The following is a 19,853-nucleotide window of genomic DNA, read 5'->3' as shown; positions in this document are numbered from 1 at the left end:
ATTATCCACAGTATGCCTTGTAATTAAGTTTTTGGTAGAATACAGATAAAGCTCCCAATCTGTCATCTTTGTACTGTTCTTTTAAATCACGTTGCCTTTAATTTATGTTCTTTCTAATGTAAAAACATAATTCATTCAGTCTGCCTGGATATATTTCGGTCTGATCTGTATAAAAACATAAACATACAAATTCTAATTAAGTACATGAGTATAAATGAAATTTTCTTTCTTTTTTTCCTGGTTTCATGCCATGCAAAGACTCAATTGAAAAACAGTTAATTAAAAGTCAAGTGTTACTTTCCATTTAACATGGCTATATTGGTGTATTAAATGTAGAAAATATGATAATAGAGGTAGTTAATAGATACCTAAAAAATGTTAATGGCTAACTTATTTGGGAAATATGGTCATTAGCCAAATTACTCTTAATAGTCTTATGACTGTTAAAGCTGTTAAATGCCCTGCTGCTTGGATTTTCAGAAAGCACAGCTGAAGAAATAAATTGATTCACAAACTCTTCTGTTCATAGCTTCAGATTTGCCTACACTTCCAGGCTTCCAGTGACTCCACTTCTGCAACTGTGGTGTTGTCAAGTTTGCAGCCCCATCGTGATCTGTTTGATCCCTCAGTTTAGGAGCTTTAATAAGGGAAAAGGCTGCTGCTTTGGTTTTGTGGGAGTTTTGTGGTTGGTTGGTTGTGATTTTTTTAAAGGCGTTCTCACTCAAGAAGTGTTACATGCACTTGGTTTGAGGGTTTTTTGCCTCTTCTTAAACAGTTACGTTGAGCAGCATGGTGACTATTGGCCTTTCCAGGGCTGATCAAAGTGCATCGACTCACACCACCGCATAAGAAGAACTTTGGTATCCACTCGAGAGGTTTTCAGGGACCGATTTAACTGATCCTATTCCCATGTTTGAATCAAATGGGGTTTGGGTCTTTTCAAAGAACTAGAGTGATGCTGCTGGCTAAGCCCTTGGAATTTAAACCCAATTTGGATAGCTGAACATATGTAAAAGCAGTTTTCCCCCTGTGTGCAGGTTATATATTTTTAATTGAACCTAGATATACAAGAATATTTTATTAGTTTTGCAGACAGCAGCGTAAGAATTACTTGCATCAGTGAACAAATGATTCCTGATTAAGAATATAAACTAGAATGAGCAGTAGACTGTGTTCTGCAATTCGTGAAAGGCAAGTCCAGATCCAGATTCCTGAGAATAGTCTTCATTAAAACATTGCATTTTAAAGAGCATTTTGTGGAATCGAGTCTTTGACGCTGTGCTGACAAGTGTCTTATATAAACTCCCATCTGTCACCAAGCACAGGAGAGTGCATCTCAAATGTGGGACACGCAGCAGCAAATCAGCTGCCTGCTTTTAATAGTGCAGCAAGACGTTTGAAGACATTTGGTATTTTTATTACTAGCTTTTCTCACAAAATGCAGTTCTTTTTAAAAAAATGGCCAAATGCTGTAATGGTTTAAAAAAAGCCAAAGCCGTTGAAACTTCCTACACATCCAACCCTTATTTCCTGAATGAACACCCAGGCTGCATTAGGGGAATGGGGTCTGTGGTATGGGTCTGAGGTTCTAGGATCGTTTAGAAAAACCCTTTCAAAGACTCTTCTGCTTTCTGAAATGGAAATCCATTTAGGCCATGTATTTATTATACTGTATAATAGCTTTTCTTAAGCCGTTGTCCCAAGGGTAAGTACAAGTGGCAAGGCTACAGCAGCTGAGGTTGCTTGCAGGTTTTGGGTCACTGTTAAGTTCTGACAAATGGTCTATTGTATTTTAGATGTGTTGGTTTCTGCAGTTTACAGTTGAAACAGATGCTGAAACCCACTGATGCTGGCTGGGGGTGCTGGAGGGAAATTAAAAGATTTCATTTTGTCTAGAGGTCTAAACATAATCATTTGTCACAGTGAATTTATTCCTTCCTAAGTAGCACCTGACAGGTGGAGAAGAGCTTAAGAGGCCTTCCTAAGCACTGGCTGCAAGGATAAAGCACTTGCTGTTTTGTTTTCTCCCCAGACCTCCAAAGCTTTCTAACTTATATAGTGATGGACATTCCTTTCCTTTCTACTATTCTCCACTAACTGCATGATGAGCTGTGTTTAGAGGTCTGAGCTGGGTGCCAGGGAGGTGAATTAACTGTCCCTATGAAGTGGGTGCCTGTGTCAGTATGAGGGCAGCACCCAGAGTACTCAGCACTAGGATGAGGAGTAAAAGCAGCCTGTCTTTGCCAGTGGCCTGTGCTTGTATCAGCTTATTTTTATCATAAAACTGCACTTTGAGAGACATATCTCTTGGCTGGCAGGTTTTGCTCTTGTAACTCTCCAGTGCGTGGTAGCCAGCATCACTTACAGCTGTGCTTTCTCGGGTAGAAACTCCCCCTCTAGCTATGTTCCATGTTCCAGAGAAACTAATTAGATGATTGCCTTATTTGGAAGATCTTTCAGCTATTCAGGGTTGAGTTTTTTCCCCCCCTTCTTATTTTCTGCTGTTAAGAAAACCAGGTTGTAATCTTTATAGCTTCATGGAATATTTATGTCAGTCAAAGGCATCAGGCTTTGGGCGTAAACCAGCCCGGTAAACTGTATGGTAGGGACCATGCTTGCTGAGATGGGTAATTGCCGCAAATCTTACTGAACAGTCAAGTAAAAGTTAAGTAGCTGGAACACCTTAATTTTTTAAAAATTAATGTGTACCTTCTAGTGTGGAAAGGAAGAGCAAATCTGACAGTTGTGAGCACATTTACTGTTAGTGTTAGCTTTGTGATTACAAAAAGGAAAAGAAGAAAGTATAAGAATGGTTTTATATTTTGCAGTTTTTCAATAAATGTTAGCAGTTTGCAAGAAAGCAAGTAATTTACAGTTCACAGACACTGTATTTGAAATCATTACGTCAACTGTATGATACAGGAAAGAAGAAACCCTGGATGGCAACATACATATAAGCAAGGCCTTTATATTACTCGTTCTTACCGTTTTTCTGGGGTTTTTTTCCCTTGGAAAATAATGATTGCCTGTAAGTGTCAGACTGACTGCTGACCGCAGCGGCAGGACCAACACAAGTTTCCATAAAGACATTCTTTCCCAGTTGGGTATCCTGAGGTGATACTGCAAGTCATGCTAAAACATTTCTGCATTGTCCCATGGTGTATTTGCTTCTGTAGTGTGGGTGATCTATCGATTTTTTTAGGGTCTTCCTGTAAATTACGTATTTTATTTTTTATAGGGCAATGGTAGTATTTCTTGTTTGATATGAAAGCAAGTGTGTTACTTAAGACAATAAATAACCCGTCTGCTCTCTTTCCAAACCCTTTGTGGTAGCTGACTCGTATGTGCTGTCTCTGTGACCAGGTTTGGTCGGTACTTGCGGTCTGTTGAATGTGCAAGTTAAGCACTCTTCCAGTGCTTCCATTTCTTCCACTGAAATGTTAGTAGTTTTGGAACTATTTCAGGAAATCGTTTTTACAGAATACTATTTTTAAGTTTTCTGGGAAGCTCAAAAGCTAAATTGAGACTGATGGTTCAGTTCCTTTAAAGGAAGAGCTTGAGTGCTTAAAAGTGAAGAAAAGACTTTTGATAAATAAATAACACCTGTTAGACCTCTGATGTATTGCTTTTGTCTCATAAAATATCGGAGGATTTCATTATCCATTTTGAATACATTAGTGAGTATTAGAGAACAGATGAAATTAAACATTGTTAAAGATTTCCTGGAAAACTCTGTAAAAGTGGAATCGCATATTGAGAATTTGTTTGTACTGCTGATTTCAGAATATTTCAATACAGAAGTAAACAAAAAATAGCATTTTGAATATGCAGTAGTTTATGTGTAGAAGAACATGCCTGTAAAGCCACAGCCTTCTAAATCTTTCACTTGCATTTTTCTTTGTGCAGGCTTGCCTATTCTTTGTTCTGCTGTAACTTCATTTTTTCATATTCTTGTTAGTATAAAAGCTTTTTTTTGCCTCTTTGTAGACAATATTTTCCATATTTGCATCATCTGATTTTGTTCATAAATAGCAGGTTTTACCTTTGAAAGATCTGTTTCTCTTCCTTGCATGGTTTTGTTACTCAGATTTCAGAGTCTATAGCCACGTTACACAGACTTCTTAATTGCAATGTATATGCAAGTCTGTCATTACTTGATTTAGAGGGTTTCTTACAGTTTATTTCTCCTCACAACTGACTGTCTGGGAATTTCTTCTACAAAAATGAGCTGCCTTGAATTCAACAAATAATAGTAATTTTGGTATGAATGGGATCCTTACCAAGTCAGTAACATTTTCTGTGTTACAGCTTAACAGACCTGGTAGGTGGTTGGGGTTTTTTTCCTGTGCATAGCCCAATTTTAGGAATATTAAAATTTCTATGTATAGTTTTTCCTCTGGCATGCTATTATCTGAGGTACTTTCATACTCAAAAATTAAGGTTTTTTTCCCCCCAGCATTTAAAGTCCACCTTGTAATTAATGGAAATATATTCAAATAATATTTCAAGTTACTTTTACAGTATTACTATTCAAGTCATAGAACATAGAGTAGAATACCCAAACAACATTATTCAATAAATGTCAAAAAATAAGCTTCAGTTTTACTTGAGAGTAGCGCCAACATTCATTTATTGACTCAATTTTCTTTTCAATGGCAGAATTTGAAGAAGATTCAAGAAATGGACAAGGAGGCAAGTGATGAATCCAGCACAGATCTTGATGACTTAAAAAATGCTGACTGGGTAAGAAACAATGGAATAGTGATTCAGTATCATTACTAGTATTTTATATTTCTTCATAATGCTTACCTAAAGTTCTTTGTTTTATGTTACAATCAGCGTCTGGGATTTTTTACGTATGAATTAATAGTAACTCATGACAAGTTGGAAATAAATGGAGTCTCAACCTTTCTTTGCAGACACATGAAACAATACAAGTATCCAAGCATTACATTTTTTTCTTTAGACTGTTTTCATGGAGAACCTTTTGCAATTTAAAAAGACTGGACACTTAGACAGATATCATGCTGACTGCCTTTCAGACGGGCAGTCAGGCAGTAAGCAGAGTCTCCAACTGAGTTTCTCCAACGGTGAAAGAAAAACGTTACAGAAAAACTCTTAACAGAAACTAGCTTGGTTTATTTTCTAGTTACTATTCTTCCTAGTTCATAGAGGATTATTATGAGTTTCTTAGAAAGTACTTGATTTCAATCTCCCTATCTTCCATCCATCACCTTTTCTTCCTCCTCTTCAGCTATTCACTGCCCAGAAAATGAGAGGGAGGTGTTACTTACGTGGGGCTTTTACAGGCAGAGCAAGAGGAAGTTTAGTGCTGAGAAGATATTGCTAGACCTTAGGATTTGGAGTCTATTCCAAAACTTCTATTTGAAGGACAACTGCTGGGAAATTTTGCAAGAAAGTACTGGGCCTAAGGGAAACAAATTTTCGCATTCAATCGCTGTTTTAATTCACGTACTATTAGCTGTAAGTCTAGAACTTCCCTGACATGCTTGCAGTATACTTGAAATGGAAAAATGGTGTAGGAATTTCAGATGCTTTTTCTTTATTATCTTAGACATGAACATCACCTGAAGTGTGACTCTGCGCTCCTGATGAGTTGCAACAAAGTTTTGTTACATTCATGAGGGTTAAAAATAGGCTTATATAAAACAAAACAGGTTTTGGTTGATTTGTTAAAAATAAAATAGTACAGCTGTAGATATTTGGTGGTGTTCTGAAAGGGGAATGAACAACTTCGGTTTAATCAGAGTTGGTATTCAAGGATAAGGTATCAAATAAAATTCCTCTCTTTTCAGGCTCGTTTTTGGGTACAAGTGATGCGAGATTTACGGAATGGTGTTAAACTTAAGAAAGTTCAAGAGCGTCAGTATAACCCACTCCCAATAGAATATCAGCTCACACCCTATGAAATGCTGATGGATGATATTAGGTCCAAACGCTACACCTTAAGGAAAGTCATGGTAAGTCAGGAGAATCACTACAATCTGTCAAATCTGAAACGTTCTTTTTGGGTTTTATTTTCTTTTCTTCTCTTTTTTTCTGAGGACCTTGAAATTATGATTTCATGTAATGTTCGTGGGTTTTATATGGCATCTTGACATAGTACATTGAGGGGAAAAAAAGAAACCAACAAATGTTGTGTATTTTGTTTTCCATATGTCAGGCATTTAAAATTCTGAAAGACATACCTATATATCATATGCTTGAACAAATGACTTGTGTTCGTTTTATGATAACCTTAAGAGTCATATCAAAAGTCCTGTCACGCTTTCCACTGAGAGATTGTTTTAGGCTTTTCTTATTGGGGAGAACATTTATCTTGATTTACAACATAAATTTTGCAATTCCAGAATGGAAAGTGCTACTGTGTTGTTACATGAGTGAAACTGTGATGGGAAAGGAAAACCTACAGTGGTTGAAAACTTATATTACCTACTACCTATATTACAGTGGTTGAAAACTTACGTTAGTATGACCTGTTAGGAATTTTCAAGGAATACGCTATGTAAAAAATGTTAAATCTACAATTTGTAGAAGTTGAGCTTAATTGTTTTCAGCGTATCCTATCACTGCTTTCAAGTCAAGACAATATGCCAAATCAAGCTGGAGAGTGTTGATGGATCTCCTTCTCCTAGATACTCGTAAAGGTGCATGTAAAATTGACTTGAGGCATGCTTTTTGTCAGAACTCATTTGATATTTACTGGTGTCTCCCTGTTCTTTCTTTCCTTTTGGTGTATATTGTGTTCAACATTAAGATGTTCTTCCTGATAAGCTAGCAACTGATCTAAAGGGCTTCTTATCCCTAGTAGGACTTTTTAAACCCTTGTTAGAGACATGTGTTTGGTCAGTGTCAATATTTATACCTTGCACTTACTTATCTTTGCCTGGTTTTGGTTACAGTGGAAGTATTGTCTTAGAATATTCAGTGATCAAATGCATTTGAACAAAAGCAAATGTATTTGCTTTCCTGCCTAAACCTCACACAACCTTTGTTAGTGAGAAAGCCGTTGTTCCACCAGAAAAATTCAGAAATGGGTGTGTGGAGGGAGACAAGAGAGACAGAAAGCATGTAATTTATTCTATCAGAGATCATTAGCAAAAAGAATAAAAGAGGAAAAAATTGGAACAACTACATGGGGAGCAAAATGCCTTTTATATATGAGCTAAAAGTACTTTCCTAATCAAGATCTGGATTAGACTATCAGATTGTATTTGTTCTCTGTGGCAGATGTCGCTTAAATGTTGAATCAGTAGGGTAAAATGCATACCCAGGTAATGATGTTATGTCTTTCTACTAACAATTCAGAGAACTGTGCTGAGTGTTCCTACTACCCACTGCAAAAGAGGAACATTCTCCTGAGGATCTTGATTACTCTATGCGATCAGGATGGTAGTTTTGTTTGAATGGGAACCCCTAGGTCATCTAATTTTGCTTTTGTCAGACTAGCCTTTAATTCTTCTTCTACTGAGCAAGCTCCTGCCTCTTCAGAAGAGATTTTCTTCATTATATGGTAGGTCTTGGAGGCACAGCTGCTCCTGTGCTCATCCAGACTGTTGCTGTGTATGAAATGCCTGCAAGCATCTACTTTTGTGCTGCTATCTGGTCTACTAGGTAGATTGTCCAAAGTGACCTCTGGGCATAAATATGAATTTTGATTACTATCACCTGTGGGGCTGTCTGTGATGCAACTGCTGGTACAGCCTGACAACTGCTAATGATATTGTGTTAGAAAAATAAATTATTTCATATTAGAAACCTTAAATTCAGTAACTTGGATTCTGCTGCAGGGTTTGCTTGAAGAACATGCAAAGCATGCACAATGATAAGAGTCCAGCTTGACATGAAATGTGTGGAGCCTGAAGGATTCACATAGAATTACAAGTTCAATTAGACTGCATAAATACAGCATCTTCTAGCTGGCTGTCATGGGTCAAAGCTGATTGTATGTATTCCCATCAGAGAAAACTGTTGCAGTTGTTGAGAAGGACAAGAATCCTAAATCTGAATTTTAAGGCAACCTGGGAAAGATGGATTATGTTTCTTTCTTTCACTCAAAACAGATGTTTGGCAAAACTTTCCTTAAAAACATTTTTTGCTTTAAATTTATAGATACTATTTTTGGACTTGGTAGCTTGTGAAAATGCATTTGCTACTAATGGGAACAAGAGGTTAAACTTTTTAAGTAAATGGGATGCACCATGGAGTCTTTACTGTTCTTTTTATTAATATAATGCTATCTTACTAATACAAAGCAGAGCTGCCCCCCAGGTGGCTGGTGTGTGGGGCTGTCCCTCCCCAGGGGCAGGGCCCTGCACCCCCTTTGCTGAACTGCATTCGGTCCCCCCCGCCCAGCTCTCCAGCCTGCCCAGGCCTCGCTGAACGGCAGCGCAGCCGCTGGGGTACCAGCCACTCCTGCCAGGGCTGTGTCACTGCCAGCCTTGCTGAGGGCTCTGCCCCTTCACCCAGGGCGCTGGGGAGCCCGTTGGACAGGGCTGGGCCCAGCGCTGAGCCCTGGGGAACCCGCCAGCTACAGGCCTCCAGCTGGGCTCTGCGCTGCTGGTCACAGCCCCTGAGCTCTGCCATCAGCCAGCTCTCGATCCGCCTCACTGTCCCCTCATCCAGCCCGCACGGCCTGAGCTGACCTCCAGGGCTGTTATTGCTGCGGTCAAGGTGGGCAACGTCCACCGCTCTGCCCTCATCTACCCAGCCAGTCATTCCATCATGGAAGGCCATCAGGTTGGTCAGGCATGATTTCCCCTTGGTGAGTCTGCTTTGACTGCTCCTGATGACCTTCTTTTCCTCCACATGCTTCAAGACGACGCTGGTCCATCATCTTCCCAGGGATGGAGGGGAGGATGACCAGTCGATAGTTTCCTGTGTTATAATACTTTAAATCCACAACAGAACTTTATCATGAGCTGTTCTGAAAACGATTGTAGCATGCACCCCCAGTCTCAGTGTCAATGCAATTTAATTTTAAATGAAAATTTCTTCATAGAACAAAACAATGTCAGTTTCATGTTGCCTATTATTTAGAGATAGCATTCTCCTACTTAATGCTTCACCTTTTATAGTAAGACAAAGAAATGGCTGAGGAATTTGAAAGTCAATGATAAGTGCTGTATTTTTTGTGAAAGTCATGTGCTATGTACTTGTTTGGGATAACCATTTTTAAAGCTGGGTCTTCAGCCAAAGTTTACTAACTACCATTTGCAGTTGGTTTTTTAACTGCAAATCCATATTTATATATTAAAATGTGATAGTAGCAGGTTGTGAGTAGATGATTACATGGTAATTCTTCTGTGCTTTAGCTGTTTAGGTCTCTCAAATTTCTGGCTGATTTTTGTAATCATTGGTTATGCTTTCCCCACACTGCCAGTTTAAATGCATACTGCTGTACAAAAGCTGGTTTACATGAAGACTTAAGATGGTCTTACAGTGTTTGGAGATACTTACTGAAATACGAGTTTGCAGTTGGGGCCAATCTGGTATGTAAAAGAAAAAAACAAAAAGATTATTTTATTGGTTGGGTTTTTCCCCTCTGCATGTATCATGGCTACATCTGTACAATATAGCTATAATTTAGACTTTAATGAAGAGCCATGAATTTTAATTAATTAAAAGTAAGAGATGCATGTGAAATTGCTCATTACAGAGCAAGTTTGAGTAAAGAAATACATCTACTGTGGACAGAGAGGATGAAGCTTCCTTTTGGTGTTTCATATCGGTATTTTGTTTGGGCACAGAGTACAAGAAGGTAGGTTCTGCCTTCTGACACTCCTGCTCGTGGCTTGTTGGCTGTGAAACATCCGCTTGCTTTGCCACCAGCTCCCCATGTATCCTGTGGAAAATCACTTAAGCAAATCTTACATTTTTCCTTTTCCAATCAAATAGGAATACTAATACTAATTATACCCTGGTGGCATTAAGTCAGGGTGTAGAGTGCCCTGAGGTGAAAGGCTCAGAGCCATGTATTATTTATTTCCTATTGTCATGCAGAGGGTTGTTCCTAAAGGCTGGAACAGGGATTATCAGTTTACAAAATGGCTGTTCTGATGGTAATAACTCTCAGCTTCAACTATCAGCTTTGACATCTGAAGAACAGTAACTCAGAGAAGAGAGACTTCTCATTTCATTAACAATGCTGTAAAGCAGGCTGGCCTCAAAAAATTGCTTAGTCTTTAAACAGAAGAAATCAATCACACTACTTTGGAATAATTTCTCCTCATCATAAAATGTCAAAATACCATTTAATATAAACCTTTTCAATTTTAATTTTTCTGCAGTATTTTTAGAAAGGTGATGCATATTGCTGAGTTTAGCAGCTTGGTGTTTTCTGCCAAGCTATATGAAATTCATTCTAAGAAAGCTAAGGGGATGGGGGAACAAATAGAATCTGGACCGTGTCTGCGATAAGACACCTCCAGAAAGAGTCCCTGAGAAAGCAATGAAATGTTCCCCAGGAGGGACTCTGCGTCTGCCTCCTTATCAGGGAAGGGATGAATCCTCTCCGGGAAGCTGTCGTTCTGCCTCAGCCTGGAAACAGGGCATGTCTGAGGTGTGCAGAGCTTATATGGAAGCTGCATGGCATTAGTGAAGTTCAGTTAGTGATCATATTCAGGTGACCTTATAAGCATTTGAACCCATTTTTCTGACAGCAGCATTCATTCTGGTTAGCAAAGTGTACATGTGATTTGACAAACCAGAGCTGTGTCTTTATATATATTTTCTGGCTACAGAGATTGTATGAATAGAGTCTTCCAAAGAAAAATAAGCCAACTGACCCTTAAAAAAAAAGAAAAAAGAAAAAGAAAAAAAAAAGAATAAAGAAAGTCCTGAAATTTGGGACACTTAGGGCCTAAGAAAGATAGTGTCATGGGATTTTCTGTCAAACCGGAGGACAGGGCTGATAGCCAGCTACCCTGTAGTAACAGAAGTACCAGAAGGATGTGTGGCATAGGATGCTCTCTCATTCCTGACAGTGTGGTTGGTCACTGTAGTGTATGAAGACTGAACCCGACAGGTGGAATTTTTAAGAAAATCCATACACTTATTCCCATTTACAATTTATAAATTCTTCATATGATAGGAAAACTTCTATTAGCTTCTTTTATATTCTGCACATATAGTGAATTGCTGGCTCTTTCCTGTGTTGTCTTGTATATAGTCTTATGTTTAAATGGGTTATCAAAGAAACATACTGTGTCTCTGGAGAAAACCAGACAAACAAGCAAACAATTCTCACCCAGCCCTTAGATATATAAAGAAATACATGATTTACAGCGAGGAAATGCACCTCCTGTACTCCCAACAGCATGCCAGGGCATTCTAGTGATTTACTTTCTAGACATATTGACAAACTGGTTTACACTTGAGTAATCTTTCGAGCACAGGTGGAGAGGTAGCTATGAAATCATGCTCAGGGCTTCCCTCTCCTGCTGGAATTTACTCATGAGACCTCTTCATGGTCAGAGCAGCAGAAACAGGTGGTAAAGACAAAAGAACAAAGGGAACCAAGTTTTCACCTAGTGCTACAAGCAAATCATTGGTGATTGCGCCAGGTCTAGCTTTGCTTTCACATCAGTGCTTGGGAGATGGTAAGGAGATCAAGAAAAAAGAGCATCCATGTTTTCTCAGAGGCTAAGAAGAGAGTATTAGAGACTGTGTAATGGTTGGCAGTGACCCACGATTCAAATAGTTGTTCTTAAAAATGCCATTGGCAAGTTTTCTTCCAAGCAAGATATAGTCTTCATCTGCATTCTCCCATAGACACGATTGCAGCCTTGACATTTGATTTAATCATTTCAAAATCCTAAGTATTGCTGATTAAAGCTGCTGCAGTTGTGGTTATTCTGCAGCTATCTGCAAAGCTGAAAAGCTGTTATCTACATTTTTGCTTGCCTGTGCTCTGCATATGGATTGTTGCTCTGCTCAGGACTGGTGAGTTTTATGTCAGGTGCAGGTGTCAGAACACTGCAAGCTCTCTGTCAAGGTTGTGAGTTTTCAAATTTATCTCATCGTCTGTGTGAATATGAATGCAAAACATGGAAATATATATTTCACTTTCTCCTTTCCAGGTCAACGGTGATATTCCACCTCGATTAAAAAAGAGTGCCCATGAAATAATCCTGGATTTCATCCGATCACGACCTCCATTAAATCCTGTATGTAATCCAGTGGGCTTCATTCCTAAGAAAAATAGGGCTTTTTAAAGCATGTTTGGGTCCAGGGAATATGTTAAATATTATGTTTTCTGACATGGGCTTTCAAAAATACCATCTTCTGAATATAGAATTCAGTCTCTTAAAAGAACAGTGTGTAATACCTTGTACCTACCAATTAATAGCTGTTAAGACCAGCAGCACTTTATCTCTGGGAAATCATGATGAACAGGGGAAAAATACAATCCTCTTTCAAATTTATATGAGTTTTACAATTGAGTGCAAGTAAAATCACATCACAACATTCCACACTTTTTTCTAAAAAAGTGTGAAAACTACTTTCAAGAAGTACTGTTTTATGTAAATATGATTATCTTTATATCTCGAGGCCTCAGCAAGAAAACTTAAACCAACCCCACCACGGCCACGCAGCCTTCATGAAAGGATCCTGGAGGAAATCAAGGCAGAGAGGAAGCTACGTCCAGTCTCACCTGATGAGATAAGGCGTAGCAGGCTGGGTAAGCACATTGCTAGTTCTTATGTGCAGCATCCACAGAAAACTTCCCACATAAGAAGCAAAAATATTAGTGGTGTCTGTGCAGATATCATGGAAGGTAAAATTATTCTCATCCCTTCAGAAAAAGAAAGAACCTATAGGCTTTGCTAGGGCTATGCAATCTTTGTGCTAAGTTATATTTAAAAATAAGATACTCTATGGCTCAGCTTGATTCCCTTCAAGTTTTTAATGTAAATATTAGATAAATTTAATGGCATTATATTGCTTGTTGCACGTGACAGTTAACGTTATATTTGCTTGGAATGGAATAGGTATTGCTTCTCCCCAGTGCAATATTCTTACGTGTCTGCAGATGTTCTTTACATGTCTTTTTAGTTCATTTTATTCTGTTTCCTGTTGTTAGCATCATCAACTTCCTTAATTTAGAATATGTTTTTATTTCTTTGCTGAATCTATTGCTTTTATTTTGAATCTAAGTGCTTCATTTTCTAAGTTATGGTACATGTGTTTGTATATATTTTCAGTGGGTATAATTCAGACTTGCACTGCAAAGCATTTCATTTCTGCAGTGTATATTCAACAACCCACTATGAAATTATACAAATATTATGCCTTCCAGTGATCACCAAGTTGCATTAGTTCAATGGTTCTGAAGACAAAAGCATGACAAATACAGTCTTACATTGTGACTTACATCTCTTTAAGAGCACGGTATTTATCTGTATCAGAAAAACCGAGCTAGCTGGATTTTTGAAGAGCAAAAGTGGCATCTTATGGCTGATAAGCATGAAATAATCCACATATATACTCCCTGTTGTGGCTTTCTGCAAAATATTTGTGCTTGCCACATGTGCTTGAAGGCACTGCTCCAGATTCAAGTGGGTTGTGACAACCCATTGTCTCTGGAGAAAAACAATTTCATCAGTCTTGCTTTGTTGCATTGTTTTGGAAGTGCTCAGTAGAGTTTGGTGAATGCTTGGGTGCATTTTTAAAAGCATGGTGCTTTGAATATTGTTTCTTTCGGCCTTCCAGTTTCTGGTTTGGATTCAGTTTATGCTTGCTGTATCAATTAATGTTTCTAATAGGCCTAGACATTTTTCCAAATGCAGGATGCTTGTAAAAACATGGAATGATTCCTTACTTTTCTTTCAAGCATTCAGTTTCAGTATTTTAAATGTTCTTCATCTGGGAACTATCATGTCCTCTCAGGGCTTCAAATCTGATCTAAGAGACCTTTAAAATTTCTGATATAAATGACATTAAACCCATTTAGTAAACAGTTTCCAAAACCAAGGTTAAATTTTGGAGTATTGCTGGTTAGGACTTCCCGGGCTGATTTCAGGGCACAGCCTCTAATGAGGGATACCTGTCTTCCACCAATTCTGTGTTTTTGTTAAAGAATTAAATTTTTGAGTTTCAGAACTGTGGTAAATCTCCTTCAGTCCAGTGAATTGTTTAGATTAAATGTCATATTACTGGAAGTGTAAAAGAGGATGCATGCAAGTTTTATTTCCCAAGTGTTTGTTTGCTGCTGGCATGAAGATGAAAAAAGAGCAAAGGCCTTGAAGGTAGTTTTTTCTTATGTTGAAATATGAGGTTTTGTTCTTCCTCACATTGAAATGATTGTTATTTCCAAAGTTCCTTTTAGAATAAAGTGTGTTTGTGCAAAATTGGGAGTGGAGTAATGCTAGTGACATTCAATATGTTACAAATAGATCTGTTGTATAGTTTAAATGACCACTGAATGTAATCTAGTGTAACAACATGTAAGGTAATGAGGTTTAAGGATTATAAATCTAATTAGAAACACCATGTGGGACACATGCACCATCTGGACAGAAATATTTGTTGCTATTAAAAAGAAAAAGAAAAAAAGAGCATTAGAGTGAAATATTTGGGAGTATAAGGTACATTGAAAATGTCCCAGAGTTATTCTTTGTTGCTCAGTTTATATCAGTCAAGAGTATAACTACACTTGACTACTGGGGTGAGGGGGGCTGTACTCTTGCTGTTCCTCCTCTGCAATGTGGGTGGACCTATGGCACTTGTTCACCAGCAGCCACAGGCTTTGTCCCTCTGCTCTGTACAACACATGCGTACAGGTAAGATCTTTACCCTGAGCTGCCACCAAGAAGAGCCAGCCTGTGGCTGGCCACTCTCAATCTAAAACTTTGGGGTTTTTGGTAGCTTTTTCACAGAGGGAGAGGTTTGAGTCAAGGAACTGGAGTGAGCTTTCAAATGACCTCATTAAATTATTGATGTAAGCTACGGAGACAAACACAGCCTTGAGGTACATGTCCCATTAAAAGCATGGATTTGTGACTCAAGCAAGTTGAGCTAATGGAGCTTGGAAAAAACTTTGTTTTGTGTACATGTTTTATCAACCTTCAGTTAGAATTCAGCATTGGCTGGTAAATACCCTTATGCTTTAAAATGTATTTGCCTTTATGCTGAGTTTGGACAGGGATTTAGATACTCTTTCTGTAGCCGTTTTCTGTGGCTGATGTTGTCTGGTTAATGAACTGCAGGAAACTCCCAAATCTGTCTCTGAGTGAGCATTCTACTGTGTTCACCACGTAGATTTATTCTCATGAGCGAAAGTTGTCCCAGCACAACCTTTTTTTAAACATCTTTTAATGCAGTGGTATGTATGGGTGACAGGCCTTTCATACCAACTTGCATGATTATCACCTGTCAAGTAAGACAGATAAGCTGCTACCAGTTTTGACGTGTTCTTATACATTCTTGTTGCTGGGCTTGGCCTGCTTACGGGATTAGTGCACTAAAATTTTGTTTTCAGTTGAAAAATATTTTGAGTGTCCGCTCCCTGAATTACATTGTTTAATTGGTAATATAGGTAGGTCTTCCAGAAATAAAGAACATATGACCACTTTCTTGTCTAGGAATGAAATGGTTAGAGGCCCAGAAAAAAGAGGATAATATTATGGATAGATTTGAAAGGCTAAGTCCACCTAAGGTTTGCAAAAAGAACAAGAATCAGCACAAACCACACTGCGTTTGGCCTTTTCGATCCTCTTCAAGGAAACTACTGCTCAAGCTTAGCTTGAGTGTCTCTCTTTATTAGTTTAATTATAATCATTGGAGATTATGCTTTAAAAAAGTTAGAAATATCTTTATTTCAGGTCACTGAAACTTGTGTGAAATGTGGCTTTGTACTTTTGAGATTTTTTTTCAGCCCTCCCCCCCCCCCCCCCCCCCCCCCCGCTATTCCCTTTCTCTCTTTCATGGCATTTTAATTGAAAATATTCTGTTTTTAAGGTACTTGGCTCTTGTTTTGGTATTTGATTTATTGAATTCCAAAAATCTCATTCTACAACTATACAAATATATTTGTAATTGCTCTGTTTGCAAGTCCTGTTTACGCTACTGTAGTTTTCAGACTTTGAGCTTTACTACAGTAAAGCAATAGTATGTCTGACACATTTTGGATTTAGGCAACAGAATCCAAAATGTCTCAAATGGAGTAAATCTTTTGGTTTCATTACCCCTCTGCTTTTCTAATAGTTGAATCATTTTCTTTTTGTTGTTTTTGTTTCTTTTTTACAGCAATGCGGCCACTTAGCATGTCACACAGTTTTGACTTGTCAGGTAAAAGTTGCAACAATACCTGACGTGGTTATTGTGCTTATTGTGAATTTTGTTCCATCTGTTTGTTGAATTCCCATTTAAGAAAGAAACTTGAAGGGATTCTTCCAAGATATGGTCAGTTAAAATAAAAATTAAGATAAATTACTTATTAATACCTACATTTCCCTTGCCCCAAAAGGATGCCTCGATATAGGAAACAACTGTGTTTCACTTGAAATAGAGTGCTGGAATTCTGTTTAAATAAATAATCAAAATAAGGTGGCCCAGAGCTATTCCAAACTCTGAAAAAGATTGCAGAATACAGTGTCACCTTCAAGACCGATTTACTTACTTATTAATATGACCTTTGTGTCTTTACACTCACTTCTTGACTAGACCATCTTTTGTAGTACTTCATTTCTCACGAGGATCCAAAACCTAGTTTTGAACTTGTCTGCCTTTCTAGATGTAGTGAAATATACCTATGAATACTAATCTAGAAAGGAACTCAGTTCTACTGAGTGTCTTTACGGTCAATGCTTTGTGAGTCATGAAATCAAAGACATTCACTCAGAAGAGGCTAAACCTTCCTTCTTTACTGGTTAGCAAAAGAAGTTGCTAAGGTTTGCTGGTAATAGCTGATACAGCGGATTTGATAACTGACCCTTCATCAACCAGCTAATACAAAATCTAAACTTTCATCTTGGTGGGCCATTAATTAGGACGTTACAGCACTGAACGTTAGTAACTGAACGTGTTCTACTTCAGAGACAGCAATGTCAAGAGAGAGTGTGTGCCTACTAGCCAGAAAATAAATTAATTCCTCCCTCATTGTACACTAACTTTCCAGGATTCTCAGGCCCAAAGACTCCGTCATTGAGGTTGGAAATACTCTACATTAGCCTTAAAGGTTTGTCTGCTGAGGAGAGCTCTTATGCTAGCTGTTACCTAAGTTCCCCGAGGTGACTTCCAAGAAAACAGTCTCCAAATAAATCTATGCTCTCATTTTGTGAAGAAGCAGCAGGAGCTGTACCTTCCCCCCTTCTTTCCACTTGCACAGGAACATCTCATCCAGAACTTCTGCAGAGTTTTCATCCTCTGTGTTTCTCTATGTACCCATTAACCTCACGTGGTTATTTTCCCCATAGTAAGGCATAATCTGAGTGAAATGCTAGCATATTGTGAAGTAGAAAGACCGTATAGAACTTCTTCCATTACCATAATATAAAAAAATGCAGTAGTTTTTATAATACGGGAGCAGAGTTCACAAGTGACCTGTCTGTGAACATGGCTTCATGTTTTGGCTGAGCCAAGTAAACAGCTTGCCACTGTCAAGAGGCAAGGAGGGGCTCTCACTGCTGCCTCTCCTCCCCCAAGCTCCCGTGTAAGTCCCCCTTCTCCTTTGTGCCAGTCCTGCTCATTTATTCCCCAGATGATCTGGTTAAACTCATGTCACCCAGAAAAAAATACTTACATTTTTTTATTCAGGTTTGTTTTCTGCTTTTTTAGTGATTTAAACCTACTTACTATCTGATCAGATGATCAGAGAGCTGGCTGAGGGCCTGTGATCATCATGGGTGGATGGGGTAAAGGAAAAGGCTCTCTCCATCAGACGCGGTGGCAAGCTGTTAATCAAGCTCAAACCTTTTTGTGACACCTTATACATATGATGTATTGTACAGCTACTACAGCTGTCTGGTGGGATTCAAATTATATATGTATGTGGTATCATGTTTTACTCCACTGAAAGCTGAAGAGGGTCCCCAGGGGTTCAGATAACACCACAAACAGGCAAACTTCAGTTTTCAAAAAGTATTGCTACTTTCAGATATGCCAAAAGTTCCTTCAGTTTTAAGACTATAAAACTGAATGTGCCAGTGACCAACAAAAGGAGAGGTTCAGATCTGTCCTACATGTGTCTGCTTCTTCTTTTGCCTTTTATTTCTAAGAATCCTGAGACATCCTCATTTGTTAAAATCCAAACAGTATTTTGTAAAAGCTCCCTTCATAATCCATTGTTTCATCACCATGTTTTTATTTTAAAGAAATGGTTTCATAGCAATCTATATTGTACTTGGATTTGCTCTTTTTTGACTGACCTCTGAAGAACTCTTCCTGTTTTCTTTATCCATCTTCCAAATGTGATTGTTTTTATTTTTTCAAGTCATGTGGTTCTCAGCAAGTAGTATCATATGGCATGACTGAGTGATCTGATAAGTTGTCTTCAGAAGTAAATTCAGGATGATTAAAACATTCCAGTTAGGTGGATGTGAGACACCAAATGAGCAGTACAAATGAATTAGATGGGTTGGAATGTCGACAGTAAGCAGATAAGCAGTACTTCTGAATGTTGTTGCTTTGCGTGCTTTTCATTTTTCCATTATTTTGGAGGCAGGGAACTATACTGTGCTTTTATCACTGTTTCCACATACTTGCTTTTTCACTGCTTTCATTACTCTCTGCTTGATGGAATTGCTGTCACAAAAAAAACCACAAACCAGCTGAAAAACAGAAGCGTTTCCTGCTAAGTGCTAAAGAGTGGGGGCAGGCATATATTATGCTTGCTATCTGCGACTGAGAAGATGCAGACCAGTTCTGAGAAGACTTTTGCTGGCACCAAGCTGGTGTAGTTGATATGTCACTCTGGCTTGGCTCCTCATATCTGCCTGCTGTTACCCTGAAGAGAAGAGGAGGGGGGTGCCTGGGACCTCCTTCTACACTGCTGTTCTTACCGGTAGAATAGAAGGAGCAAGCAGTAGCCACCTGTAATGAGTAATCTGAGAGGTACTCCGATACCAACAAGGGACAAGGCAGGCAATTGCCCACTTCCTCAAATAGAAAAGCAGTTTAAAAGCAGCTTAATTTCGATGCACTGTGTTGAATGCAGGTCAAAAGATCTGTCATTCCCACTCAACACTCAAGCTCTTACCTCAAAGCTGTATGCATGGCTGCTTTGAAGTTGTTACTACAGAAACAGTTTGTACATTTGGGGAGCAGGGACCAGGGGTGTTGGGTGCAAGGAGAGAAGAAAAAGGAAAGTGAAACATTTAAACCCAAACTTTGCGGGGATTATTCCTGTTGTTCCCAACCCCTGTGAGGTGATGTGTATCTGTTGCCTTTACATGATCTGTGCCTCAGACCAGTGTGAGGAAAGAACTCCACCAGGTCCTGGTAATCTCTTGATTTAGGTAACGCAATAATAAATGTGATGTAAACACCAGCAAAACACCGGTGGTTTGCTGTGCTGATTTATTAGTTCTCAGGTTTGGCTTCAACATCTAAGTCCATTGAAAGGAACAGTATATCTCTGTTATCCTTATTCATTATGTAATCTTTCCCAGTGTATTATCATCACCATAACTACCAAAAAGTAAATCAATATTAACTCTGCAAATCGATTTTAGCCTTCTTTTAAACTCAGTCTAAAAATGATAAGGTTGAGGAGTACATTTGCTGTATAGAACAAAATTCGGGTTTCTGTTATTTTGTAAGGAGAGCTGGTTAGGAGGCAGACAGCATATGGTTACATGACTGCTGTGGTTTGCACATAATCCTACATGTAA

The 19,853-nt window shown here is 38.5% G+C and overlaps 1 protein-coding gene across 4 annotated transcripts in view; it reads left to right on the top strand.

Moving 5' to 3' along the window:
• SPIRE1 (spire type actin nucleation factor 1) overlaps positions 1-19,853 on the top strand; it is a 133,967-nt gene that overhangs the window by 89,031 nt on the left and 25,083 nt on the right. For 2 of the 4 annotated variants that reach the window (XM_055704651.1, XM_055704648.1), the window contains exons 5-9: positions 4,660-4,743; positions 5,817-5,981; positions 12,102-12,188; positions 12,574-12,703; positions 16,270-16,311. In XM_055704651.1, coding sequence (XP_055560626.1) covers positions 4,660-4,743; positions 5,817-5,981; positions 12,102-12,188; positions 12,574-12,703; positions 16,270-16,311 — 508 coding nt within the window. The remainder of the gene's footprint in view (positions 1-4,659; positions 4,744-5,816; positions 5,982-12,101; positions 12,189-12,573; positions 12,704-16,269; positions 16,312-19,853) is intronic. The other 2 variants (XM_055704652.1, XM_055704650.1) reach the window with 1 other exon arrangement.

The sequence above is a fragment of the Falco cherrug genome, chromosome 3, assembly GCF_023634085.1.
Source record: "Falco cherrug isolate bFalChe1 chromosome 3, bFalChe1.pri, whole genome shotgun sequence".
Taxonomy (NCBI): Eukaryota; Metazoa; Chordata; class Aves; order Falconiformes; family Falconidae; genus Falco; species Falco cherrug.
Note: the sequence above shows the minus strand (reverse complement) of the source record. Positions and strands in the feature narration are given on the sequence as shown.